The sequence below is a fragment of the Heloderma suspectum genome, chromosome 17, assembly GCF_057233095.1.
Source record: "Heloderma suspectum isolate Gila_16-S chromosome 17, 16-S_ref, whole genome shotgun sequence".
Taxonomy (NCBI): Eukaryota; Metazoa; Chordata; class Lepidosauria; order Squamata; family Helodermatidae; genus Heloderma; species Heloderma suspectum.
Genome location: NC_139474.1, coordinates 17,198,436 through 17,226,006, shown reverse-complemented (window position 1 = coordinate 17,226,006; position 27,571 = coordinate 17,198,436). Strand labels below are relative to the sequence as shown.

Sequence of the window (27,571 nt, the reverse complement as noted above, 5' to 3'; positions counted from 1 at the left end):
TTCATGGGAGGACCCCACTGGGTTCTACTATTATGCGAGAGGGAGAAAAATGCCCCCATATTCACTTCCTCCACACCAGGCATAATTCTGTACACCTCCATCACGTCTCCCCCTCAATCCCCTTTTCCCCAAGCTAAACCAACCCATATGTCGTAAGATTTCTTCATCAGGGAGATGCTCTAGGCCCTTGATCATTTGAGTTGCCCCTTTCTGCCCTTTTCCCAACTCTGCAATATCCTTTTTTAGGGGACCAGTGCTGTACCCCGTATTCCAACCGTGGTCGCACCATAGATTTATATATGGTCAGTATGACCTTGGAAGTTTTATTTCCCAATTCATTTCCTAATAATGCCTAACATGCTTTTCGTCTGTGCGGTCAAAAGCAAAGTCGATCTCACAGGTCTCCCTGGGCAGGAACACCTGAAGGTGTAAGCAGAGAACGTCTCCTGAGCGTAGAATCCTGCCCACATGCTGGAGGCCTTCAAGATGAGGCTGGGCAGCCACCTGTCAGGGATGCTCTTACTTGGACTCCTGCATTGAGCAGGGGGTTGGACTCAATGGTCTTGTAGGCCCCTTCCAACCCTACAATTCCATGATATTTCCACAAATGCAAAGAGCAGACTTCTCCAAACTGCTGCCCTCTAGATGTGTTGGACTCCAACTCCCATCATCATGGCTGAGGGCGATGGAAGTCGCAGTCCACACATCTGGAGGGCTGCAAGTAGGGGTGCACGAATCCGTCAATTTCAGTTATTCCCAGTTTCTCATTTTTTCAATCCTAAATTTGGTTCATCTCGAACTTTGAGGGTTTTCTCCAGTCGTCAATTCGCTTTCATCCCCAAGTCTGAGATGTTTTAAAAACATTTGCATGAAAATTAACAGCTTTCTCCTGTCCATTTCTCCTAACACATGTGTTTTTGTCATATATACTCATTCTTTGCAAGCAATTGCCCTAATACAATGCATTCGTAAATGTTATTTCCTCCCATCTATGCATGTATGTATGCATGTGTGTTCTTTTTGGATTGGAGAACTTCATTGCCAAATTGGAGGGAAGCGTGAATCTTGAAGGATAACAGAGTTTCAGCTCGCGTAGTGGTTTGAAATGGCAGCGTTCGGCAAGTTTGCATTAAAATATGAACTGAACAAATTTCTCCCCACATCCCTAGGACCAGGTTGCCGAAAGCTGGCTGAGAGACTTGGCGTGACAAAAGAGCCCTGAAGAGAGATGTTCACACGGAAAGAAGGACCTCTTTTAGGATCCGTGCATGGATTTTATTGAGGAGAAGCAACCACGAGAAGATGGCAGCCCACGCTTGCGTGCAGGTTTGTCCCCTATGCTGAGCGATAGATTCTGGAATGTTTGGGATGACGTTGGTCTCGGATTGGGAAGGCCCGCAGGGCATGGTCATGGTCTGTGGGGGCCGCCGCTGGTCGGGGAGGACAGGACGTGGGAGTGGCAAGCTTGTGCCAGCCCCCCGATGAGGTTCAAGAATTCGCCGAAGTCCAGCTGTCCGTCGCAGTTCATGTCGAGCTTCTTCATCATGCGGTCGAGGACGCCCGGGTCTTTCTGGTTCTGAAAGGCACCGAGGAGGGTTAGCAGTGGTATAGCGGGACCAGTGGTGTCGTGGAGGCCGGGCTCACAGGGACGCAGCCCCGGCACTTTTTCATGAGCAGGGGCTGTGATGTCATCTGCCACCCCCCTCAGAATTCCCTGCTCCCTCTGAGCTTAGCTGTGACCCTCACTGTCGCTGTGGGGGGAAGGAATTTTCCAAGCAACAGTATATTGTTCTGTGTTGGAATGCAAAGTCTTTGGGATGCCTTGGTCTGGAATGGGCAGTTAAGGCCTCTTCGCTTTGCCAAGGACGTGCTTGGCTCCTGGTGGAGATGAAAACGCCTAGAACGGGTTTGTTGACATGGATCGACACAGTGGCCTGAGATTTTTGGACTGCCCTTGGAGATTGTCACAATGAGCTCCTGCATTTCCAAATTCACCACTACACCACTGTGTGTGTGTGTGTGTGTGTGTGTGTAGTTCAATCCAGCTGGGTGTGTGGACGTTTCTGTTGCAGGATAGGAGAGATATAAGGAAGGAGCTTAGGGAAGGCTAACGGGCGATGTCGGGGCACTAAGGGAATGTGCAAGGGGGCTGTTCAAATGAGAAGGGATCTGTCCAGGAGGGCTGAGTGGAGCGGGTGAAGCTTCCATAGAGTATCATATTTTGAAAACCTAAAACGTTTGTGTTTGAGTGAGTGAGGGCGTGTGTGAGTGAAAAAGATTTCAACACCTCTGCCTTTTTTCTCAGATGTCCGATGGAAATACCCCTGCCTTCCTCTCAGCTGCACCGTTTTTGGATCCCGGTTGAAGGCTGTACATCTTACAAGGTTGTACAATCTTAGGAGGGGGCGTGGCTGCGAGGGGGCATGGCTGCGAGGGGCGTGGCTGCAACTGTCACGAAGGGACCCCACAGTTCTGAATTTGCCACTACACCACTGAACGGAACCAGGGCTCATGGGGGACTTTTTCGTTAGCAAGGACCTGCCACCCCCCCACAGGGTTCCCTGCTCCCTGCAATTCTCACAATAGCTGGGGGAAAATGGATTACCACAGGAGCGCACGCGCACACACAGAGAGATATCATAGGTAGACGGATGGATGGATGGATGGATGGTTGGATAGAGACAGATATGCATTTAATGGCATATGAAGGGGCACATCTCTGCTGCCTTGAACAGGCTTGCTATTGAAATGGTTCACTGAAATTATTTTTAGCTATTTAAATTGTTTTTAAATTTTTAAAAACAATTTTTAGACTAAGTTTTATTATAATGTTGTACAATGCTTTCATGTGGTAGGTTGCATTTTTTTCTGCGTGTGAATTCTTTTGAATCGCTCAGAGAGATTCGACTGATCCAGGCTAGGTCAGAAGATAAATGATTATACATATTATTTTATTCTCTTTATTCTCTTTCCTCTTGTCTTGCTTTTCTTTTTCTTTTTTCTTATATCGAAATAGATGTGATATGCTGTATTTAACTTTATTGTTTGAGGGTGTCTTGTGCACATGCATTTATATATCTAGTACAAAATATATTGCTGATTGTTGAAGGTTTATTTTAAGTTTTATTACTATATAATACTATATTTCATTATTATTACTATTATTATTATTATTATTATTGTTAATATAGGCTACTGGGAATGAACTGTAGACCTGTTTCTTTGACATAAGATTGATATGATATTGAAATGTAAGGTTGTTTATTAAACTGTAAGATTGTTAAGGTTATATAGTTTTTAAAATAGAATGGCATCGGAGGCCGGGGGGTGTTGGAGTTTAAACTTAATCCTTTGAAGGGGAGGGAGAGGGGGAGGGAAGGGGAAATTGTCTTTTCTTTTTACTTCCTTTCCTTTCCTTTCCTTTCCTTTCCTTTCCTTTCCTTTCCTTCCCTTCCCTTCCCTTTCCCTTTCCCTTTCCCTTTCCCTTTCCCTTTTTCCTTTCCTTTTTGTTATTGTGGTGTCCTCTTCAGAATATTGTATTGCTGAGAGATTGTCGTATTGATCAGGTTGTTGGTATTTTTGGTATTGTTTATTTCATTTATAAAGATAAAATAAATAAAAATATATTTAAAAAAGAGAGAGATGCGACTATTGGGCAGTATAGAAATTAGTATTAATAACAATGAAATCAATAATAATAATAATAATAATAACGATCAACGTATTTTTGGACTCTCCTTGTGGACAGAGCTATGTGGAACTCCCATGATGAGCGACTGCACTACAAGATTTATGCGCTGCTACAACGCTACTGAGTGTTACAGACTGAACTCTGCATAACGGTACAGGGCAGTGCCACCTTCCGTCGGCACAGAATATACCTCGTGCTGGGCTGAAGTGCCCCATCCGCAGTTTTTGCACCCTCCGTTTCTTGGTGTGCGTGCGTGTGGACGTTTTGGCTGCTTTTGTTGCCAGGGCAAATGCTGAAGGTGGTGGTGGGATGAAATTCGCTGGCTCTCTTCCTGGCTTCTGGCCGCCATTTTGGCTCCCCCAGAATGCCCCAGGATTTAGCCAGTTCTGCTACTGTCAGGATTGATTCTGAGCGCAGGGAGATAGCAGCTCACATTCAGAGGGGGAACAGCCAGAACCGGGGGACGCATGTTCCCAAGCCAGTTCGGAGATGGGTAGGCATGCTGCTCAGGTCACTAACTCCCAGATGGCTGGTCCTGAAGCCCCCCTTGCCCTCCTCTCTGAGAAGCCGGGAGGAGGAGGAGGAGAGTGGGGGCTGCGACCTGAGAGATGCTAGACTGCGGCACAGAGCTAAGAGGGGAAAGTTAGATGCGGAGCTCAGACGTTCGAGCTGGTTGGCGACGCGTGAGGGTCGACGTAGGGGAGCATCACTGGAAGGGGGGGAGGCTCCCTCCCTAAGTTATTCTAGCCAGCAAGTTCTTGTTTCAAACGGCTGGCAACGTCGTAGCTCCCATCTGGATCCCCCGTTGCCATTCGTAAATGCATGAAATGCATTTGTAATGCATTCGTAAATGCAAGAGCCAGCGTGGCGTAGTGGCGAGAGTGTTGGACTAGGAGCTGGGAGATCCGGGTTCTAGTCCCCACTCGGCCATGGAAGCTCACTGGGTGACTTTGGGCCAGTCGCATACTCTCAGCCCAACCCACCTCACAGGGTTGTTGTTGTGAGGATAAAATGGAGAGGAGGAGGATAATGTGAGCCGCCTTGGGCTCCTTGCAAGAGGAAAAAAGGCGGGGTATCAATGCAATAAATAAATAAAAAATGAAGCAGCCATATTCCTTTGTAGCCTGAGCGTTTTTGAGGATTTGCATCTGTACTGAACCTGTTGACAGTGAATTAAAGGCCTGAGACTGAAGCCTCTCCATTCGTGTGTGTGAGTGCGTCAGGAAAGAGGGGGCCCAAGGGAAACGTGACAGCTTTGCCGTGACGTAGCGTCATTTGGAGGGGCATTGTGGGGGAGAATGGCAGCCTCCCCTTTTCTTCACCGACGGAAAGACGGATACACGGGTGCGGGCGAGGCCAGTGTTTTGACCTTCTCTCGGGGCTGAGTCGTTGGCACTGCCGAGAGAGAGAAGCTGGGAACCTGCAATGAAAAGCCAGGAGCTGGACCAGGGGGGTCAGAGCCTGGTAAGACACCCGGGGCGGGAGTGAAGGAACAAGCAGGAATGAAAGCAGGGACACGTCAGGAACAGGAGGCATCGGCCAAAGCGAGCTGGAGCGAAGGAGCCTGCCAGAAGTAAGGAGTGAAGCTGAAGAAGGGATGGAAGGCAGGGAGATCTGGAGTACTGTGTCCAGTTCTGGGCACCACATTTTAAGAAGGATGCAGACAAGCTGGAAAGGGTTCAGAGGAGGGCAACGAAGATGAACAGGGGACTGGAAACAAAGCCCTGTGAGGAGAGACGGAAAGAACTGGGCATGTTTAGCCTTGAGAAGAGGAGACCGAGGGGAGATAGGATAGCATAGCACTCTTCAAGGACTTGAAAGGTTGCCACAGAGAGGAAGCCTGGGCTTTCTTCTCCATCACCCCAGAATGCAGGACACAGAATAATGGGCTCAAGTGATGAGAAGCCAGATTCCGGCTGAACATCAGGAAAAACGTCCTGACTGTTAGAGCGATACGACAATGGAACCCATGACCTAGGGAGGCGGTGGGCTGTCCCACACTGGAGGCCTTCATGGTGAGGCTGGACAGCCATTTGTCGGGGATGCTCTGACTTGGATTCCTGCATTGAGCAGGGGGTTGGACTTGATAGTCTTGTGGGCCCCTTCCAACCCTACAATTCTATGATTCTATGAGATGTTGCTGCTCAGGCAAGGCCTCAGCCCGAACAGGAACACTAGTATAGCCCTTCCTGTCCACCGAGGTCCGGTGGCCACGTGAGTCGGCAGGTCCAAGCTAGGCCCCCAGAGCCCTCGATTGCCTAGACGTTGAACTCAGCGGCAGCTGGTGGCTCCGATTTTGGCGGGGCTGTGCGTCCATTCTGGGTTTCAGTCAGAACCAGCCAGAACTCTAAAAGGAGCTATCCAAGGCACTGAACCCATTTTGGGGATCGGGTCCAGCGCCTTAGGTCACTCCTTTAGAGTTCTGGCTGGTTCGGACTGAAACCCAGAATGGACGCCCAGCCCTTCCGAAATCGGAGCCACCAGCCTCCACTGGTCGAACGTCTTTGAGCCAGTGGGGCGAATTCCATTTCAGAGAAGCTCGGGGTGGGAGTGGGGGGGCAGGTTTCAGAGGGGGCGGGGCCAAAATGCAAAACGTGCCGGCCTATTTTGGCTTAAAGCCGTTGCTGCCCGGAACTGAGCCTTAGGAGAGGCATTCCCAGGTTTTAGAAGGGGGGGGGGGGCAGAAAAGCTGGGAAACCATCAAACTTTCAGTGGTTTGGGGGGAAGGAGCGGGGCCAGTGGAGGGGGGTGTGGTCATCTGGAGAACCCTGGAAGGCCAGATTGGGGTCCCCGTCCCGGGTTGGTGGTGGATTTGGACCTGAGGTTCGGCACCCCTGTGGAAACGGTGGCTCCCCAGACGTCTGCTTCCGCCTCCCATCAGCCAAGGCCAACGTGGGATAATGGGAGCTGGGATCCGACAACTTCCAAAGGGCCCATGCTCCCCACTCCGGGGCCCAGGCGGACGCTTCGGTGCTCAGTTCTGCACCTTGCCCCGGGGGCGGGGGGAAGCTGCTTCCCACAGGTCGGAAGGGTTCTGTTGCCGAGTCTGGGCCAGGTCCTGACACGCTCCCAGACGGTGCACATCCTACCTTGGAGAAAGACGCCAGCTCTGTGTTCATGAAGGTGAGAAACTCCTTCTTGGAGAGGGAAGTGGCATTCCCATCCTTCCCAGCGTAGCGCTGGAAAACGGCCAGCAGTGACTCGATGCACCGCTCGGTTTCCGTGGGACCAACGGGGTACTTTGATGACTGCGAAAGGACAAGTGTGCGGGTTATAACTTTTTTTAAAAAAAAATTGCATTTATGGTCATGACGGCAATTCATGTTAATTCCTCACTCTCCGATCCCAAGGTGGCCAGCAGAGCAGCCAGAAAGCAACATCGAGGGTGCAAGCCTACGGATGGTCACATTGGAAAGAAAGGCCTACAACTCCCAGCATGCCCCAGCTAGCCATGTTGGATGGGGCATGCTGGGAGTTGTAGGCCTTTTACCTGCCTGAACATGCATACCATTCTGCCTTCCTGTTTGGACCTAGATTTAGTCATACGGGACTTAAGCCTACAACTGGCCCATTGAAATCAGTGGGACGAACTGAACTCCCATTGATTTCGATGGGCCATGAGTAATTGACGCCCCGTTGATTTCAGCGGGTCTTCTCTTTAGTATGGATCCAGCCCTTGAACGGTACGTTTGTCGATCTGTATCCCACCAAGGAATGACACACAAGGCTCCCCCCCACCCTCACAACATCCCTGCGAGGTAGGGGAGACCCATGTGCAGAGTTTCATGGCTATTTGCCAGGCCTCGTCCAGCGCACAAACTGCCACACGGCACCGGGCTCTCTTTACACCAGGAAAACCATTCAAGGAGCTATAGCCGTAGAGCACGGACATACTGCAGCGTGCAAAGGGACAAAGAATGCGGCTCCCCTCCTCCCCAAGCACTGGCCATCCCGGCTGGGGCTAATGGGGGTTGGAGTCCCCGTTTGAGAGAAAGATCAGTCGCCTTCATTTCGCCCTCTAGCAGCCAAACATGCCTCTGAAGCGCAAAGGATAAGGTCTAAAAGAGTTCCTGGGTATACAGCTGTATGCATAATCGGGAACCCTTTGTATATTCATGTAACATCTAAAACGGTTGTAAGCCAAGCACAACTCCGAACAAGCAAAGGGCTTGGCCCTCAGCATAAGCATGGCTTTGAGTCCAGGCATTTAGCAAACTGTAAGAACAATTAGAACATTTTAATTTTGTGAACCGCCCAGAGAGCTTCGGCTATTGGGCGGTATAGAAATGAAATGAAATAAATAAATAAATAAATAAAATAAAATAAAGGAGAGACACCGCGAGGCAGAGATGGTTCTGGGCGGTGAATCATTTTTCGGAGCGATGGCCGCCGGGGCTGCGGCCTGCCAAGAGGGACCGTGTGAAATGGCGCATTAGCTCCGAGCAGAGCGATGAGCTCATGGGTGGGGTGGCGCGGGGGGAGGAGAGCCGTGGGTGTCTCCTTTTCCTCCGGGAAAGAGCGCTGGCTTGTGGGGCCAGCAAATACACCCCTCTTTTCTCCTCTCTCGGGGCTCAGTTGGATGAGCGGAGGGGGGACAATGAAGGAGAAGAAGGGGAAGGACCCCCTGGTTCTCCGTTCCGTTTGTCGTCGGGCGACAAGAGCCTGCAAGGAAGAACGGCTGGTGGAAGAAGGTTCAGGGCTGACTCATCTGCCCCAGGGCACATCCACGCCAGCGAGAAAGCTGACACTTGGCTCATGCGTAGCCTGAGGCTTTTCCGACTCCTCCAAAAGTATTTTAAAAAGATTGAGAGAGAGGGAGGGAGAGAGAGAGAAGGAAGGAAGGAAAGAAGGAAGGAAGGAGCAGGGCGAAACCTCTCCCCCCAAAGGGGAGAATCAGAACACGTCTGGACGGGGACTTCCGTGCCAGCTAGGAAGCTGAAATTTGGGGCACGCAGGGGCCGAGATCACCCGATTCCCAGAAGCGTTGGATGGAGGAGGAGGAGGACGTTGGCCTCTGTACATATTTACGGTCTGGCCCCGGTTGCCTCCGAATAGCCCGGAGCGAGCCAAGCTAGAAAGGGGATCGTGGCTTCTGCTCTAAGGCAGATCCGTCGGTCTGTCGAGCACGTGCAGAGTGCCCAGGGGCTCGCTCTTACGCATTCGCTAGCAAAGCAGCGCTTTGCCTTTTCTCCAACCTGGTGCCCTCCCGACGGGTCGGGCTGCGACTCCCGTCGTTCCCAGGCCATACTGCCTGGGAATGATGGGAGTCGCAGTCCGACCCGTCGGGAGGGCAGCAGGTCAGAGAAGGCTGTCCTAGAAAACGGGATGATCCTTCCCCCCCGCCCCCCACTTGGCACGGCACAGCGAGAGCGGAAATCCAGAACGTGACACCCACCCCTGGCCAGCAGTGAGAGCTTCCATGGATGGATTCCTGCCTGTTTAAAAGAAAAAAAAGGGGGGAACCTGCCGGGGCTGTGGGCGAGGGGGAAACCCAGTCCCCCCCCCCCCCCCGTCTGTAAAAGGAGTCAGCAACCTTGCGGATGAGAGGCCTCGGAGGAGGGCAGCAGAGAGGAAGTTTTTCCTGTGGACTAGCACCACCCTCAGCCTCAATTGCATTCTGCTTCCCCTGGGGAAATGCACACGACGGGAATAATTCAGGCTTTTTTGGTTGCAGGCTGACGTCAGCGGAGAGACGTCCCACTCCCTTTTGGGGCTTCCGTAACTCAATATCCTGATGGATGAGAACGGGGGTCTCGGGGGGGGGGGCAGGCTGTGGGGTGAATGGGTTCTACCCCAGTGCAAAATCGCCCATGCCCAGAGGCAGTTGAAGCTGCCTGCCTGAGGCCCAGAGGAATGTGGGGCACGGATCGACCACCCTACACTCCCTGGTGCAACAGTTCTCGCGCTGGCCTGAACCAGTGCACGGTTGTCGTTTTGCTCCGGGGAATTACTTCCGCGCCAGCTAGAAATAGCTTTCTAGTTTCTAGCTGACCACGAAAAGGAGATCTGGTCTCTTTTTTTGCACCTTTGAAGCAGCTGGATTCGTAGGAAATTGGGGGGCAGGGGGCGGGGGGGGGCTCTTGATGGATGCCCCCTCCCCTGCCAGTGCCTGCAGATCGAACCATCCCTAAAGGCACAGGAGCAATGCTTGTTCAAAGCGTTGGCAACCCGAGCCAGGAATGTGACATTTGCTACACACACACCTAACTAAACTCAACAAACTGAAAATGTCAGCACCTTGTATGATAGCCGTCTAGGCAGAGGTTCTACCAGTGAAGGCTTCTACAGGAGGGTGGTGCAGTGACAAGGCAGGCGGGACGTCTTTGATTTCTGCCTGTCATGTGGCTCTACTGAACCATCAGTTATCTCCCCCCAAGCAGGGGTTCCGATGCCTTTAGCAGTGGTGCGGCAGGCAGAAATTCAACAGGTACCATCTTCCCCCTCACTGGGCTCCCATACCAGAGAAGCCTTCCCCATGCTGACATTTCCCCAGGATTTATGGGGCTGTGTTTGGCCCCCACGCCCCGTGACTTTTGCAGTGCATGTCGTGCAGGTGTGGAAGCGAGCGCATAGCACGCTATGCGCGACGGGTGTGTCGAAATGGCCTGTGCTGCCACACCCTTCCACAGGCCTCCCTTGAAACGCAGGGCCGCTGAAGCGCATAACCGAGAGGGAATGATCCCAGGAGTTCTGAAACTCTTCGACTTTATTCATCTGCGTTTTCTTGGACTACCGCTCTGAGCGATGAAAGGCAACGTCAAGCTTCCCCCCCCCCCCCCAGACCATTTGTGGATTGTGTTCCAGGCATGAAAAGGCTCACAGCTCACACGGCGGGTGCGCCTGCCACGTTCCAGCACGAAAGGGAGATGGGCTTCCCCAATGCACTGCAGAGCGGCACAGAGGCGCACAGCGGCTACGCAAGGTGGGGCTGTGGACGGCTTTTCCCCCAACCTAGAACTCCTTCAGGTTTCTAGGGCTACAACTCCCACCATCCTCAGCCAGCACAATGGGAGTTGCCGTCCCAAGCGCCTGGAGGCCACCAGGTTGGGGAAGGTCACGCTATGCGCTTACATGCGCTCTCCCTTCCCGGTGGACCTGTTGGCCGCACCGAAGGATTGGCGTACGTGCCGCGGACACGAATCAGGAACGGGGCTCTGAATCAGGCCTACGGGGACAAACTGGGGCCCTCCTCCTGCTGCGTCCCTCGGACGTCCCGCGGCCCTTTCCGCGCCTCCTGTCCAGCCCGTTTCCCCGTCCTGGTGGAGAATGTGAGTTCAGCCTTGGCGGGGCGTCTCTCGGTTTCCTGCCAAAGCCCTCTCCAGTTCTGCCTCCGCGTTCCCACCCCATGGAAACAGATGTCTTTGGGCCTAGGTTGCTCGGAGGAGTGCTTGGGGGGAGGAAGGCGGCAGCTGGGGGGGGGGGGGAACAGCGGTGTGGGAGGGGAAGGGAAAACCATTTGTCTCGTCCTGCGCATCACGGCGCATAGTTGCCCCGCAAAGTGCCCAGCAACAGCCGTTCAAACTTACCATAGCTGTGGAAACAGGAGAGCGACGCAGACCCAAGAACTGGCTGGCGGGCGGTGTCTTGGCTGGCTCGCTCTGAGCGATGGCTAGGGCGGGTGAGGGGAGGTTCTCCCCCTCCCCCTCCCCTCCCCTCCCCTCCCCTCCCCAGCTCAGCCAACGCCCTGCTCCCCCTGCGGAGACAGCCTCTCTCTCCCGCTTGAGCAATCACTTTGTAGCAGCAGTGCCAGACATGCCTGCGTGGAGAACGCAGAAACCCCACCTTCCTTATACATTCAGGAATGTGCTGGTGGGGAGGCTTGTTTTTCTTCCATATCCTGTTCTCTCCCTCCTCTCCCTCTGCTATGCCCCCCCCCCGGCTCCCATGTCCGAAACGTGCAGATATCTGCACCCAACAGGCAGAAATCTGACCGGCGAGGCTTTTTCTTGTGCAGAGATGGGGAAGGCCGCTCTGCTGAGCTGCTGCGGAGGCCCCTTCCCCAACCCGCCTGCGACGCCAGCCCTCCCCAGGCCTGTGGAGATCAGCATGTGGCAGGCAGAAATCTGTCCGGTAAAGATTTCTCCAGGCACAGGAGTAAGGAGTGCCAGTCTGACGAGTTTTCCCTCTCTCTAACACAGCCTCTCCCAACCCGGTGTGCTCCAGAGGTGCTGGGCGACAGCTCCCATCACCCCCAGCCGTGCCGGTAGGGGATAGTGGGGGTTGTAGTTCAGCACATCTGGAGGGCGGCAGGTTTGGGTGTGGTATGTGGTTTCGAGTGGCGAGACCTGGGTTCGAGTCTCCACCTGGCCGTGAAGCTGACTTTGTGACCATGGGTCGGTCACTGTTTCAAAAGGAGAGGTGAGGTTTTGGGTCCCCTGCGTCCTTTGCCACCTCGCAGGGCCGGGTCCAGCTCCTGGCATCCGTGGACAACCCCGAGGTTTGCAGAAGCACAAAAAGGATCTTTAGCGGAAAAAAATGAAAGGGGTGCGGGGACTCCCCTAAAACAGCCCCAGGAAGACTGAACATATCCTGTGGGCACGGGATGGTGCCTGCGTGTTGGAGCGGGGCAGTGGGGAAGAGGGAACGTAATGGAATACCTTGGAAGAGGGCATGCCTGGCTGGCTGGCTGAAATCCTGAAGTCCTTTTCCCAGGAACGGGGAGCAGGAAACTGAGACAGCTGGAGTGTATGGTAATCTGTTAAGGGGGTGTGTGGGATATAGGGGCTTCTGATATGGCTGCCATTTTCCTTTCTTCAGCAGAGCTGCTGAGCTTTAAAAATGGAATGACAGGCAGACATCCATCAGGCGGAGACATTCAAGACTTTCCTGGCCCGGAGCTATGCAGTCATGCTTGCGTGTTCATTTGTGCCAGGCTGCTACTCTCTGGGAGCACCTCTTTCTGCCCATGCTTGCTCCGCGCCACGCCCTGCGCATGGAACGCGGGCTAACATGCCGCCAGCTATTTCGACACAGCGGCCTCTCTTCCCTCTGCTTCGTGTCTCGGTTCCTCCCGCTATCCGATTCCCCCGACTGATACAGAGGTTCTGGTGCCGCCCTTCCAGGGCCCCTGTGAGGACAGAGCTCTGGAGACCTCTGGGCCTGCTGTAAACAAATATATAAAACGGCTCATGCGCAAACCTACTGGTCGAGCAGATGGCAAGCAAACATGCACTGCTCATTTCCAAGTGACAGGTAGCCACCATCCCAGGCTCCTCGGATCTCCTTTTTGCCAGAACAGCGGTGTCTCCCTGACCTTTTTGTGCCCCCCCACTTTATTTAATTAATGCTTCACTTATTATTATTATATTGATACCCCACCTTTTTTCCTCTTGCAAGGTGGCTTATATGGTGTCAGGATTCCTTCTTGTCCCTGTTGAACGTCAAAAGCCAAATCAAAACACAGACAAGGGGCTTCTATCCACGGCTCTTTAATCCTTTACTTCAATGGGTCATACAGATGCAAATTGCCAGTAACTCACAGCCTACAAAGGAAAAGCCTTCAGGGAGTTCAAGGGGAAGCTACGAATGTTGAAAGTTGCCCACCGTTTTGAGAAAAGGCGGGCACGCTAGCCTAACTTAAGCAGGGGGATCTCCCTCTATCTTGTGAGGTCTCTACCCGTTGCTGTTCCCGACGGGCCAATTGGGCAGATGGCCTCAGCTCCGCCCCGCCATCTCTCTCTCGGCTCTGCATCTGCACCTGGCGTCTAAGAATACAGGCTCTCCAAGCCCCACCTGTCCCTGTTCGCTATCTCTCACAGGGGTGTGTGAAGAGAAGCCCTCTCCATCCAGCTGGACTACTGAAACCCGAGGAGTCTGTCTCTCCCCGCCTGGAAGAGACTGGGAAAGTTCCTCCCCCACGTTTTGCGCTTCCTCTTCGGACTCTGAGCTACTCTGCCACTGCCTATGCTCAGAGGCACCCCTGACACAGGGCTCCTCCTCCTCTCCTCTCACAACTTCCTTGTGAGGTAGGCTAGGCCGAGAGCCAGTGACTGGCCCAAAGCCACCCACGCGACATTCGTGAGTGGGGACTTGAACCCGGATCTCCCGAGTCCCAATCCAACAGTCCAACTGCTACACCACAGTGGCTCTGCATCACACTGCCTGCCAGGATAAAAAGCCCCCTTTAAAAGGAAAACCAATGCTTTGCTGCCACATGTTAGCATCACATCGGTGGGGTAAGTGGTAAGTTGGCAAGGGTACGGCTCCTCTGGGTCCTGGGGGGCGGGTGCCAACGTGGCCCGCTAACCCCTAGAGGCTGCCCAGCCGTGTACTAGGGCCTTTTCTAAGCTTCCCCTAGCTAGCATTAACAACGGAAACCCTGCCCTTATCTGGGCAGAGTCTTCACAGCTCCGTGGCCCATGCTGGGGGTGTCCGACGGCCCCATGTGGCCCGCCTGCAAGAGACTGTGCACCCCAGTGCTAGATGGTAACCACCGAGCAACCTTTCTTCCCCAAAAGCTCCAAACCCCCAGACTTTCTCTCTCACGCATCACACAGGTGGGCACGGGGCAATGTGCATTCCGCTGGCACGGAGTGAACACCGGCCGTCAAAGACGGTTAAGCAAAAACCGACCGTCCGCCCTCAAAGGCTGGGCAACAGAAAAAACCCACCCTCTTCCGTTTCCCTTCCATATTTCACAGACGAGACAGGACGCCCATCTTGAGTAACTGGGATACCAGCTGTTATCACACCAAGGATCATTTCTCCATTTCCTCACGATATCGCACGTTGCCAGAGGGGTGCTAGCTTGTCAGCAAGCGATGTGCTGCCACACAAAGTTGCAGCATCTCCTCCACCCTCCGAACAGGAGTGCTTCTGCTTAGGATTCTGCTTGGGGATTGGACTCGATGGCCTTGTAGGCCCCATCCAACCCTACTATTCTATGATTCTACTATTCTATGATTCCATCCATTCTCTCCATCCCCCCCATTTCCAACAAACTCAACATTCTGTGGCTATTGAGCATGCTCAGAACTAATTGGGCTGGTTTTGTTTGTTTGTTTGTTTGTTTGGGGTGTGTGTGTGTGTGTCCCTTTTCAAAAGAGTTTTTGATCTTCTGCAAACCTCAGGGTTCCCCTTTGTGTACCGATATCTCCCTTTTCTTTCTCAATGGCTCCATTTTGGCTCCAGTTCTGTCGGCACTCTCCGCCTGAACTTGCCATTAGAGGGAGGCGACACCTTGGTTCGAAATGAGCCTCGCCCATTGTGAAGTGGGCAGGCTGCGCATTACATGGTGCTCATGTGCACGCATGGCTGCACATAGGCCATAGAGAGGCAAGAGGGCGCCGTCCGCGTCCCTGCACAGAGATTCAGCTTCTAGAGACCCTGGGGAGGGAGCTGAATTCTGAACAATGACGACTTCCGGCCGCTCACATCTAGCAACTCACAACTTCTAGCAATCTCCCTCCACCCCCCAAAAGATAATACCGAAATGTCTCTGAGAGATTTACCTGGCACAGGGACCCCAAACTGGCACTCCTGGCACGTCTGCATTTTCTGTACCCAAATATCTGGTTCAAAGTTCCTCTTTAAGCAACACCATGCGGCCCTCGGATGTCGCCATTGTCATGTTCTCCAGCTCTTCTGCAATTGGTCTGCAGCTGCAGGATTGTGTTGCGAAGGGATACAAATGTCGCAACCGCAAGTCGCTGTCTGGAAACTTTCCCAGTTGGGTAACAAAACTTTGGCATGATTTCCAGAGATCTCCCAAGCTCTGGAAAGCTGTGGGGGTTTAGAACTGTCAGCTAGCGCAGCGCACACAGTGGCCATACATACCCTGCTGGTTCACTGAACATCCACCACAGAGACTGGTGTCACTTTGAAGACTAGCAACGTTATCATGGCATAGAAGCTTTCATGGGCTGGAGCCAGCTTCATCAGTGGTCATCGGGAGTTGGCTAGGGATGTTGGAGAAATCCATCTGGGCGGGGTGGAGTTTGACGAGTTTTGTTAGGTTCGCCCCCCTGGACTTTGTTTCGCTTCCTGTTGAGGCGCCCAACTCGATCTGCATCAAGTCAGGCCAGTTTGCAGATTTTTCCAGGCATTTTGCTCACCCCCGCCCAGGTTCGACGATTTGCCCAAATTCCCAAGCAAGTCGCTTAAATTCCCCGAGCAATTTGTGCGAATCACGGCTGAATTTGCGCCGTTTGGCTGAATGCGCACAAATGCGGCTGTAGCTTGCACAAATTGCCCCGAGGTTTGCACAAATGGCTCAGAAGATTGCGCAAATGGCTCAGAAGATTGCGCAAATGGCAGAGCCTGCCAGAAATGCACAGTCCCCCCCCCGCCCTGAGTTCAGGGAAAAGACTGCAGCTCAGCTCGCAAACACAAAGTGAGTCGCACATGCCGTGTAACTCCGTCAAAACAAAAAAGAACGGGATTTCCTAGCAATGGACATCCTGGAGTTAGCCCTCAGATTCTGATGAAACCCCTACCTGTGTCACTTCTCAGTCAGGGCTGGTCGGCCTTTATCTGCCAACGGCCACATTCCCTTAGAGAGAATCTGCCAGGGGCCATGTGCTAGTGGTGGGTGTGGCTTGAGCCAAAAGTCGTCAGGGCCCCCTCTTTTCTCTCTTTTTTGCCACCCCCCTCTCTCTCTCTCCCTCTCTCTCCCTGCCTAATGGGTGCTTTTTCCAGAGGTCTGAATTGCTTTGGTGGTTTTCTGGCATTTGTGCAGCTTGTGCAGTTGCACAGTTTGTCGTGCATTTGTGCGTTTGCAGTTGTGCATGTGTGCAGTTGTGCATTTGTGCGGTTTCTTGGCATTCGTGCAGTTTTTCTCCCATTCTGAAAGGTTGAAAACCCTTTCCTGCGTTATTGGCAGGAAGAGCTCAAAGCTACAACAGGCTGGTATTCTTTGCATTTCTGGCCCTGCCCCTTTTGCCTCAGGCCCCACCCACCACAGGAATGCAGCCCCCGAGAGCTTTTCCAGAACGGAAATTGGCCCTCGGGCTGAAAAAGGTCCCCACCCTGGTGCTCTTGCTAATGTCGAGCTCCACCCCTGAGAAACGGTTGGAGAATTTCTTCTCCCTCTAGAGAAGTGGAGTTCCACCACACCATTTCTCTGCCCACAAACAAGATGGAGAAGTTGAGATGCCAGTAGCAAACAGCTCTAGCCTTTTCTTTTTCTTTTGGGAAAGCCGGCCAAGCGTACCCAGGGGGCATCACACGGCCCCCATGCCAGCATAACCGAACAACAAGATGCCTTCTTATATTCCACCGGCATCTTTTAGTAGGTTCTGGGAGAAAAAAAACTGGATCCCAGCCATCACTTCATCAGCATACCTGTGGTTGTTTCCAAGCGACAAATGCTAACATTGGTGCATTCCTTGGAGATAGACATCAACAGAATTTCTTTTTACAAGTTTCTCTTTACTCAAGGCCTGTAATGAAAGATTAGAGGTTAGTTCCCCTCCCTCCCTGCCACCCCTGCTCCCTGATTTGGATCCCAATCACAGTGAGAAATGCATGGCAGAAAGAAACCGCTTGGGATCTTCTGCAGGGGGTTGAACCAGGAGGTTGAACCCGGGGGTTGAACCAGGAGGTTGAACCAGGGGGTTGAACTAGGGGGTTGAACCAGAGGGTTGAACCAGGGACATTTTATCTCCAGGGGGTTGAACCAGGGGGTTGAACCAGGGATGCTTTATCTCCAGGGGGTTGAACCAGGGGGTTGAACCAGGGACACTTTATCTCCAGGGGGTTCAACCAGGAGGTTGAACCAGGGGATTGAACTAGGGGGTTGAACTAGGGGGTTGAACCAGGAGGTTGAACCAGGGTCACTTTATCTCCAAGGGGTTCAACCAGGAGGTTGAACCAGAAGGTTGAACCAGAGTGTTGAACCAGGGATGCTTTATCTCCAGGGGGTTGAACCAGGAGGTTGAACCAGGAGGTTGAACCAGGGGGTTGAACCAGGGATGCTTTATCTCCAGGGGGTTGAACCAGGGGGTTGAACCAGGAGGTTGAACCAGGGATGCTTTATCTCCAGGGGGTTGAACCAGGAGGTTGAACCAGGGGGTTGAACCAGGGATGCTTTATCTCCAGGGGGTTGAACCAGGGATGCTTTATCACTAGGGGGTTGAACCAGGGGGTTGAACCAGGGATGCTTTATCTTCACACCATGCATCATTTTATAAATAATTCCTCGTCAACTCTCGATCATTCAACATCCTGTTGTTACGATGCTCCGCGGACCCTCTCCACCCCCCCCTTTCAAATTTTACTCCATGTGGTCTAGAAGCCTGTGGGGGTGAGAGGGAGGGAAGTGGGTTTGTGAAAGAAAGGTCTCAAAACATGTTCAACATTCCAACGGTTCACAGATGCTGCTGCTCATGTACTGGAAAAACATACTTAGGGTACTTGGATGGCTTCCAAAGCTGGAGATAAGTCACTGAAGGTGTGCGGGAGGCATCGGAAAGGGAGTCTTCGGCAGCACTTCGTGTGAGCACAGAGTTGCTTTTTCAACAACGAAGATGACAAAGCAGTTTGTTGCTAAAAACGCCGAGTACAGTGAGCCGTTTCAATGATTTATTATTTATCCTATGATGTTGGGGTGATGGTGATGATATGATGTTCATGACTCACTGACCTGTGCATTGTAAGCATCTGGGACAAGGAAGTCTCCCCTGCCCTCTAAATAGGGTTCCCCCCCTTCTGCAAGCCATGGGGTTCCCCTGAAAATGCTTCTTGTGTCTTGGTGGCACCATTTTGGCTACAATCCTGTTGGCACTCACCAGCTGAGTGAGTTTGCTTTTAGAGGGAGTGATCAGAACATAAGAAGAAGCCTGTCAGAACAGACCAAGAAGTCATGTAGCCCAGCCAGGTGTCTCTGGGAATGCCAAAAGGAGAACATGAAAAGTGAAGGACATCTCTTTCATATGCTCCCACCATGTGGTATTCAGAGGTAGACTGCCTCTGAACATGAAGGTTCCATTCTTAGCTATCATGGTCAATAAGTAGAGATTGGCAACTCTATCTAATTCTTTCTAAGAATTGCCCTGCTGAATCAGACCGAAGGTCCATCTAGTCTGGCATTCTAGATGAAACCAAAGGTCCATCTGGTCCGGCTTTCTAGATGAAACCAAAGGTCCATCTGGTCCGGCATTCTAGATGAAACCAAAGGTCCATCTGGTCCGGCATTCTAGATGAAACCAAAGGTCCATCTGGTCCGGCAATCTAGATGAAACCAAAGGTCCATCTGGTCCGGCATTCTAGATGAAACCAAAGGTCCATCTGGTCTAGCATTCTAGATCAAACCAAAGGTCCATCTGGTCTGGCATTCTAGATCAAACCAAAGGTCCATCTTGTCCGGCATTCTAGATGAAACCAAAGGTCCATCTGGTCTGGCATTCTAGATCAAACCAAAGGTCCATCTAGTTCAACAGTGGGCATCCAGGTGCCTCTGGCCAACACACAAGCCAATCCCCATTTCAAGCCATCTCAGCTCGCAGGGAGGGCCACATCTTGAGGCAGTGAGTTCCCCAAGCAAATTCAACATTGTGTGAAGAGGTTGTTTCATCTAACTGTCCTGAATCAATTGCCTATTGGTTTGCATGACCCTGAATTTCTCGTGTTAGGAGAAGAGGAGAAAAATTCTCTCTCGGCCCACTTGATCCTAAACTTGCATAATTTTATAGGCCTCTATCAACCCCCACCCCAGTCTTCTTCCCCTCCCCACTACACTAAAAAGCCACAGACATTTTAGCTTTTCCCTGTAGAGAAATCTGAGCAGACTCAGGAATCTTTTGCAGATCTTCTCTTTTTTCATTCCAAATTGTACTCAGTGAGGCCTGTCTCTTTTTCTTTTGGGGAGGCTGAAGGGACGTGGTTTGCTCAAAGAAAGCTTCTGAGACTCGCCAAGTTCCACAGATTTACAGATGGGGCTCCTCCCCATGTGATGGGAGAAAAATAATAATCTGCACCTGGGATGCCTGGACGGTTTCCAAGGTATTGTGGGGGAAATGGGGAGTGCCGGGAGGCTGGGAAGAGGCAGCCAGTCACATCCTGCAGCACAGTCCCACGGCCTGCGTGTTTTGGATCAAAAAGAGCAGACGGGCAGGGAGACACCGAATCCACGGTACCGCCACCGAGATTGGCCAAGCGTCACCCAGAAGTGTCTGGAAAGACCGAGACCTCACTCTTGCGTCCTTCTTGCATCTTTTTGCTCTCCGTTCCGTGGGGGGCAAGTTCTGACTTGAATGAGAGAAAGAAAAAATAACAAAAAGTCCCTGTACAAACTTCCCGTGACTCACGCAATTAATCATTTCCTCCAGGCAGTGGAACTGTATTGACTCCTATTGCCAGATCCTTGACTCTCTACCTCTGCTTAGTGGTCCACTGACACATTGTGAACCAATTGCAAACTCTGTCTGTCTGTCTGTCTGTCTGTCTGTCTCTCTGTGTGTTTTACAGCTAGAGATGGGGGAGAAATTTGTTCAGTTCACATCCGAACAGCTATGCAAACCGAAACTCGACTCCCCTTCGAAATTTGCAGCTGGCTGAAATGTGCAATGATGTTCTCCCCTCCAAAAAATGTGCACGTTAGGGGAGAATAATGTCTACAATGCGCCATGCAAAGAACATTGCTAGCAAACATGTGCATATTGGCAAGAATGCATTCTTAGTAGAGATGTGCAGAAAAAGTTTATGAATTTTTAAGAGAACTTTTTTTAAAAAAAACACTCAACGTTCAGGATGAACCCAATTTAAGATTGGAAAAATGAGAACCAGAGAGAAACCAAGCCTGACAAATTTGTCAGTCCCTATTTAAAGCTCAGGCCAAGAAGATCAATATGTGGAGGATTCCTCAAGCTTCTCTACTTGCTACCGGGCCAACATTTTACTGGCTTGAGGAGAATGTCACCCTTCTGGCTACTCGCTAATGATTATGAAGTTAGAAAAAAGTTGTGTTCTTTTTCATATTGTTGATGCTGTTCCCAGACATATGTTCAAAGGTATTCTGTCCTGGCACAGACATTTTTAAAAGATGCTTCCTGTCAGAAGGGGAGGACATCTCCCCTTCATGTTTGCCTGCATCCTTAAGAAGGATGCAGACAAACTGGAGAGGGTTCAGAGGAGGGCAACAAAGATGATCAGGGGACTGGAAACAAAGCCCTGTGAGGAAAGACTGAAAGAACTGGGCATGTTGAGCCTGGAGAAGAGAAGACTGAGGGGAGATAGGATAGCGCTCTTCAAGGACTTGAAAAGTTGTCCCAGAGAGGAAGGCCGGGATCTCTTCTTGATCATCCCAGAGTGCAGGACACGGAATAATGGGCTCAAGTTACAATAAGCCAGATTCCGGCTGGACATCAGGAAAAACGTCCTGACAGTTAGAGCAATATGACGATGGAACCCATTCCCTAGGGAGGCGGTGGGCTCTCCCACACTGGAGGCATCAAGTCGAGGCTGGACAGCCATCTGTCAGGGATGCTCTGACTTGGATTCCTGCATTGAGCAGGTGGTTGGACTCAATGGCCTTGTAGGCCCCTTCCAACCCTATTATTCCATGACTCGATGACACTTTGTACATGCTCAGAGGCGTTCAGCCCAGGGTGCCAGACTGCTTGAAAATAAACGATGGCAAACCTTCAAATTCCCCACAAGGCTCCTCCTGTTTGTCTGCTTTTGCTGTGAAAGACTCACACAATTTCCACTCTGGGGTTTGCCAACCCCGTCCCTGCATCTTCTGTTTGGCAAATAGCGAAGGATCTTTCCTCTGTGGAAGCTAGAAGAGATTGCTTCAATGTTCTTTGGTGGCCGGTGGCTGCTAGTTAGAGACGCACTTTATAGCCAGCGGGAAGGCTGAGAGCCTGTGTGAATGTGTGAGTGGCTCCGGCATATTAGCAGCCAGAATGTAGCCTGCAAAGGAGGCAGATATCGGACTTTTTGTGGCTGGCTGGCTGACCAGAAATAGCTTTGTAAGGCACCGGGGGTATGAGATTTTCTTTTTCGGGGGGGGGGGGCAGGGTAGGTCGGATGCTACTTTAAGGACTAGCGTTTTCCCCTCTGGGTATTGGCCTGCAATCCCGGTATATCTGCGAAAAAAACAAATCAGAGAAGGAAGAAGGATGAAACACAGCGGTCAGCTCATTCAATCTAGAGCAATTTATTGAGAACCATCATGTAATACGGAAGCATGAAAACAGGAAGACATGAACGAACACTGCTGAGTTGTGATCCATCTGCCTCTTCAGGCCTCTTCAAAGGATCTTTGGCTGCAAGCGCTGAAAACGGATCTGACTTCCTTCCACGTTCCGTTCTCAGTCAACCCCCCTCGCCTCTGCCCCTGAGAAAGTCAGAGCTAAGGGTGTAGTCTCCCAATGAGCTCTGGGGGGAGATACAATGTAACCAAAGGGCAGGGCTGGCGTCAGGAGTCGGCATGGTTGGGCACCTGCCCAGGGCCCACACCCCAGCAGGGGCCCACTGACGATAGCCCCCTGGAATTGTTCCTCGTCTTCCCCATTGCAGCCTACTGGTTCCCCTGCCTCTCGCTCCGGCCCAGACAACGCTGGTGGTGAGAAGGAGGAGCAGGAGATGCCCTGGCCTGCGCGCTCCCTGGCTCCCTGCCTGCCAAGCAAGCAAGGGTTGGCAACGCTGAGAAAGAGGGGCAAGATCAGCTGGCGACCATGGCGGTGAGCAGGTGACTCCCTGAGGGAGGGGCCCATTGACTGAGTCTGGCCAAATGGCCCTCCAAAAGCTGGCGCTGGCACTGGCACTTGCCAAAGGGGTGTGTGTGCGTCACCCGATCCAAGAAATGTTAGCCGATGCACCGTATGAATGTTAGTTGATTAAATGATTGCATGATTTTTTAGTTGATTAACTGGATTAATTTTTTTATTACATTTCCAAAGGACAGAAAGGATAGTTCTTAAGCAAAACGCATGCTCTCTTTGTTTGGTTTGGTGGTTGTTTTTTTTAGATGATGCATATGTAAACTCTGAGGATTACCTCAGGAAGAGTACCATTTTTTTTTTAATGGCTCTGATGCATCAGGTTAGGGGAAGAAACTGCTGTGAGCAGGGGCCAAAGTGCTCATGAAAACGATGAATATGGTGTGTGTGCATGTGAAACCTTTTGCCCCTTGAAAACCCCGTTTTTGTCCGCACATTTTTGAGGGCCAACCCCCCCCCCCAGCCTAAAAGTCCTAGTAAGACACAGTCTAGGCCAGGGTATGGGAAAGCGTGCCCCCCAGATGTTGTTGGACTACAACTCCCATCACCCCTAGCTAGCAAAGTCAATGGTAAAAGAAGATGGGAACTGTAGTCTAACAACAATTGGACGGCCACATGTTCCCCATCCTGGACATGAGTTTGGTTAGCTCTCTGTTCATCTAGTTGTGGCAGAAAATACCTCATGTTGATTTCCTTAGGGTGCATTCTTACCCGGGCATATGCCCCTTTGAATGTAGTGTGGCTTACTTCTGAGTAAACACGCAGAGCATTGCACTAAAGGCTGAAGGGTAAACATTCATTCCGAGCCAAAGTCTACGAACGGCGACACTTTTCAGCTAGGAACTCTCAGTGTAAATGCATGATTCTTAGCACGTGACGTAGAGCAAAGGGCTGATTTAGAGCGGATTAAAGGAAACGGAGCGGCCCCATAGGCAATCTAAAGGAATGCCTGTCATCTAGGGGAGGGCAGACTTCAGGCTCTGGGGGTCGACTTTGTTTTTTTACTAGAACCCCAAGATTCACTAACCGGAGCCTGATGCAAGCAATATAGACACTTAGAATTAAAGAATTCTGAGCCCAGGGAATCCATTTTGAGTAACAGGACGGAGAGGAGTTTACAGCCCTTATACACCCAAATCCACTCCTGGTTACCAAAAGCTTTCATTTCCAGCAGTGGGGTGATGGGGGTGGGCTTTTTGTTGCTGCTGGCATTAAATGAATGTCAGAAATCCTTGCTGATCTACTGCAAATTACCCAGAGATCTACCTTCTGCCCACCCCTGGTCTAAGTGTCCATAGATACACTCACAATAGAGGGTCTTGGCGATGTCCCTTACCCTGGCCCCGACTTTATGTTGCATCACCTTGGAGCAAAAGGACTGATCAGGAGAACTGATTAGCAGAAAGTCCCACAGGATCCCAGGCAATCTAAAGACACATCTGTCGCCTAGGTGTCCATAGATGCACGGACAGTACATAGGTCTTGCTTATGTCCCCTCTCTCTGTTTGCATCATCTCGGAGCAGAAGGGCTGATTTAGAGCTGATCAGAAGGGACTGATCAGAAGCAAACGTAACTGGATCATAGACAATCTGCACGGAGGGGGAGATGGGATGGAGACGTTGCTTGCATCTCTCCCCGGCTGCCTATAGCTGCTCCTGTTTTTTCTGGGCCAGCAGATATTCATACAGGGGGTTGCAAACCACGGGGATTTTGTTTTCGCCCAGAATATCTGGCTTCTCTTGGGAGGCATTGGACTCTTGTGATTCAGGGTTCCTCTCACCCTCGGGCCCACCTTGTGATCTTTCTGCACCAGGTTGGTTCTCCTCCTCCAACGGTGGCTGTGGATCTCGGGCCTGCAGGCTACTCTCGTCGCCGTCTTCTGACTGAGGTTCTGTTGGAGCAGGCCAGCCAACATCTCCTTCACGGGATGCTCCCTGGACCGCTGACTGCCGTCGTTCTGGCGTGCCAGAGGGTTCCCGAGCTCCTCCTTTCTCTAGGGGCCGAGAAGTTCCAGGCTCACCCTCTGCTCTGGGTTCTGGGTTGGGCTCACGCACTTGTGGCCTGCCTTGCCAGCCCTCCGTGGCCCGTGCCTCTTGAGGCTGGGTGGTGGTTGTTTCACCTCCAGAGGATCTGAGTGCTGGTGTCCTCTGCATCGTTGATTCCCCTTCCTGGGGTTCAGATGGATGTGGCTGCGTCCGGCTTCTTTCGGACCCTCTCAATTCTGGGCCAGGCAGACACTGGCTTCCTCTTGCCACCTCTCTCAGCTTGGGATCTTGTAGTTGGGTTCTCTCCCTTTCACCCTGTCTCTGTTGAGCCTCCGCAAACTCAGTAGGCCTCTGTCCTCTCAGTACCCCTTCAGTGGCTTCTGGTGCATGTAGCTGGCGCCTCCTGGGTTCATTGGTAACGGGTGCAGCTTCACGTGGATGGGCTCTGCTCCCCTCCCCTTCTTGTGGGATGGCTTCACATGACTGGACGCCATCAGACTTTTGGGATCCTGGCTCACCTTGTCCCGTCTGATCATTGCGCCTAGTTACAGATTCACAGGGCATCTCCCGGGTTCTCCCCTGCTCACCCTTGGTTACATCAGACTTGGTTCGCTTCAGGTGCTCAACATGTCTTTGCTCACGTGATTGGGACAGCCCCTTCTCTTCATCATCCCCCTTTGCGACAACCATGCGCATCTGGGTTTGGCGCTGGTCAGCTTCCCTAACATCAGTGCCATGAGTTTGGGTTCGCCTCTGGTCCTCGCTTGCTCTTAGGTCAACTTCACAGTTCTGGGTTTGTCTTCTGTCAGCGTCATGGGATGGGGCTTGCCTCTGCTGCTCACCAGCTCTTGGGTCAACATCCTGTGACTGAGTTTGCCTCTGGCCACTGTCTCTTCCATCAGTGTCATGTGACAGAGTTCTCCTCTGCTGTTCACGAACTCTCGGGTCAACCTCACGTGTCTGGGTTTGTCTTCTCTCAGTGTCTCTTTCTTCAGTGTCATTTATTGGATTCCTCCGCTGTTGTTCATCATCTCTTGGGCCAACCTCACGTGTCTGGGTTTGCCTTCGCTCAGTGTCTCTTTGTTCAGTGTCACATGTCTGGGTTCTCCTCTGCTGTTCAGCATCTCTTGGATTAGTGTCACACCTTTGGTTTCGCCTCTGGCAACCATCTCTTGGATCTGTGTCATGCAATGGAGTTCTCCTCTGCTGTTCACCATCTCTTGGGTCCATGTCATGTGTCCAGCTTTGCCTCTGGTCAACATTGGTAGCATCAGTGTCATGTGATGGGCTTCTTCTTTGCTGCTCAACATCTCTTGGGGAAAACTCACGTGTCTGGGTTTCTTTTCTCTCAGTGTCTCTTTGTTCATTGTTGCGTGTCTGGGTTTGCCTCTGCTGTTCACCATCTCTTGGGTCAACCTCATGTGTTTGGGTTCGCATCTGGTCAACTTCTCTGGAATCATTGTCACGTGATGGGGTTCTCCTCTGCTGTTCACTTCGTTCAACTTCTTGTGCCTGGACTCTGGTCTCTGATGTTCGCCTCTGGTCAACATCTCTAGCAACAGTGACACGTGACAGGGTTCTTCTATGCTCCTCACTCTCTCTGAGGCCAAGTTCATGTGTCTGGGTTTGCCTCTGGTCAACCTCTCTAGCATCAGTGTCATGTGACAGGGTTCTCCTTTGCTGTTCATGGTCTCTGGTGTCCATGTCATGTCTTTGGGTTTTCCCCTGGTCATAATCTCTAAAAACAGTGTCACGTGATGGAGTTCTTCTCTGTTGTTCATCACCGCTTGGGTCCACATCATGTGGCTGGGTTCGCCTCTGGTCAACATCCCTTGGATCAATATCATATGATGGGGTTCTTCTCCGCTGATCATCATCTCTTGGGTCCATGTAATGTCTCTGGGTTCCCCTCTGGTCACTTTCTCTTCCCCTGTGCTCTGCACTGTCTCTTCGGTCACATGTCTGGGTGTGCCTCTGGTCAACCTCTCTAGCATCAGTGTCATATGACTGGGTTCTCCTTTGCTGTTCACGATGTCCGGGGTCCATGTCATGTCTTTGGGTTCTCCTCTGGTCATCATCTCTAATATCAGTGTCACATAATGGGCTTCTTTTCTGTTGTTCATGATCTTCGGGGTCCACATCATGTCTCTGGGTTCTCCTTAGGTCAATATCTCTAGCATCAGTGCCACGTGATGGGGTTCTCCTCTGCTGCTCATGGTCTCTTGGGTCAATCTCACATGTTTGGGTTTGCCTCTGGTCAACATTGGAAGCATCAGTGTCATGTGTCTGGGTTCTTCTCTGGTCAACATCTCTAGCATCAATATCATATGATGGGGTTCTTCTCTGCTGTTCACCATCTCTTCTTACAACATCTCGTGTCTGGGTTTGCCTCTGGTCAACACTGGAAGCGTCAGTGTCACATAACGGGGTTCTCCTCTGCTGTTCACCATCTCTACAATGTATGTCATGTGTCTGGGTTTGTCTCTGGTCAGCATCTCTAGCATCAGTGTCATATGATGGGGTTCTTCTCTGCTGTTCACCATCTCTTCGTTCAACATCTCGTGTTTGGGTTCTCCTCTGGCCAACATCTGTAGCATCAATGTCACGTGAATGGGTTCTCCTCTGCTGATCATCTACTGGGTCTGTGTCACGTCTCCTGGTTCGCCTCTGGTCACCTTCTCTTACATCAGTACCACGTGTTTGGGTTTGCCTCTGCTCCTCACTCTCACTTGGGTCACAAATCTGGTTTCGCCTCTGGTCAAACACTCTAGCATCAGTGTCATGTGAGGGGGTTCTCCTTTGCTGTTCATGTTGTCTTGGGTCCACATCATGCATCTGGGTTTGTCTTCGCTCACTGTCCCTTTGTTCAGTGTCATGTGTCTGGGTTCTCCTCTGCTGTTCACCATCTCTTCGTTCAACATCTCGTATTTGGGTTCTCCATTGGTCAACATTGTCACACGATGAGGTTCTTCTTGGCTGTTCACCATCATTTGGGTCCATGTCACGTGTCCAGGTTCTCTGCTGGTCAGTGGCCCTAGGATCAGTATCATGTGATAGGGTTCGCCTCTCATGCTCACCATCTCTTGGGTCCATGTCACGTATCTGTGTTTGATTCTGGCCACCATCCAGTGTCTCTGTGTCACCTGATTGGTTTTGTCTCCACTCATGGTCTCTTCGCTCAGTGGATTTGGAATCGTATGTCTGTGGCCTGCACTGATTACGATCTCTTGGA

At 51.6% G+C, this 27,571-nt stretch overlaps 1 protein-coding gene across 1 annotated transcript; it reads right to left on the bottom strand.

Annotated features, from left to right (window-relative positions):
* Positions 1–1,253: 1,253 nt before the first annotated feature.
* Positions 1,254–11,291, bottom strand: S100A11 (S100 calcium binding protein A11). Its single transcript, XM_084824159.1, has 3 exons — positions 11,218–11,291; positions 6,781–6,939; positions 1,254–1,576 (listed from the first exon to the last, which is right to left on the bottom strand). Exons 1-3 carry the CDS (start codon positions 11,218–11,220, stop codon positions 1,409–1,411), a joined length of 330 nt encoding a protein of 109 aa, XP_084680285.1. The 5' UTR covers positions 11,221–11,291; the 3' UTR covers positions 1,254–1,408.
* Positions 11,292–27,571: the final 16,280 nt, after the last annotated feature.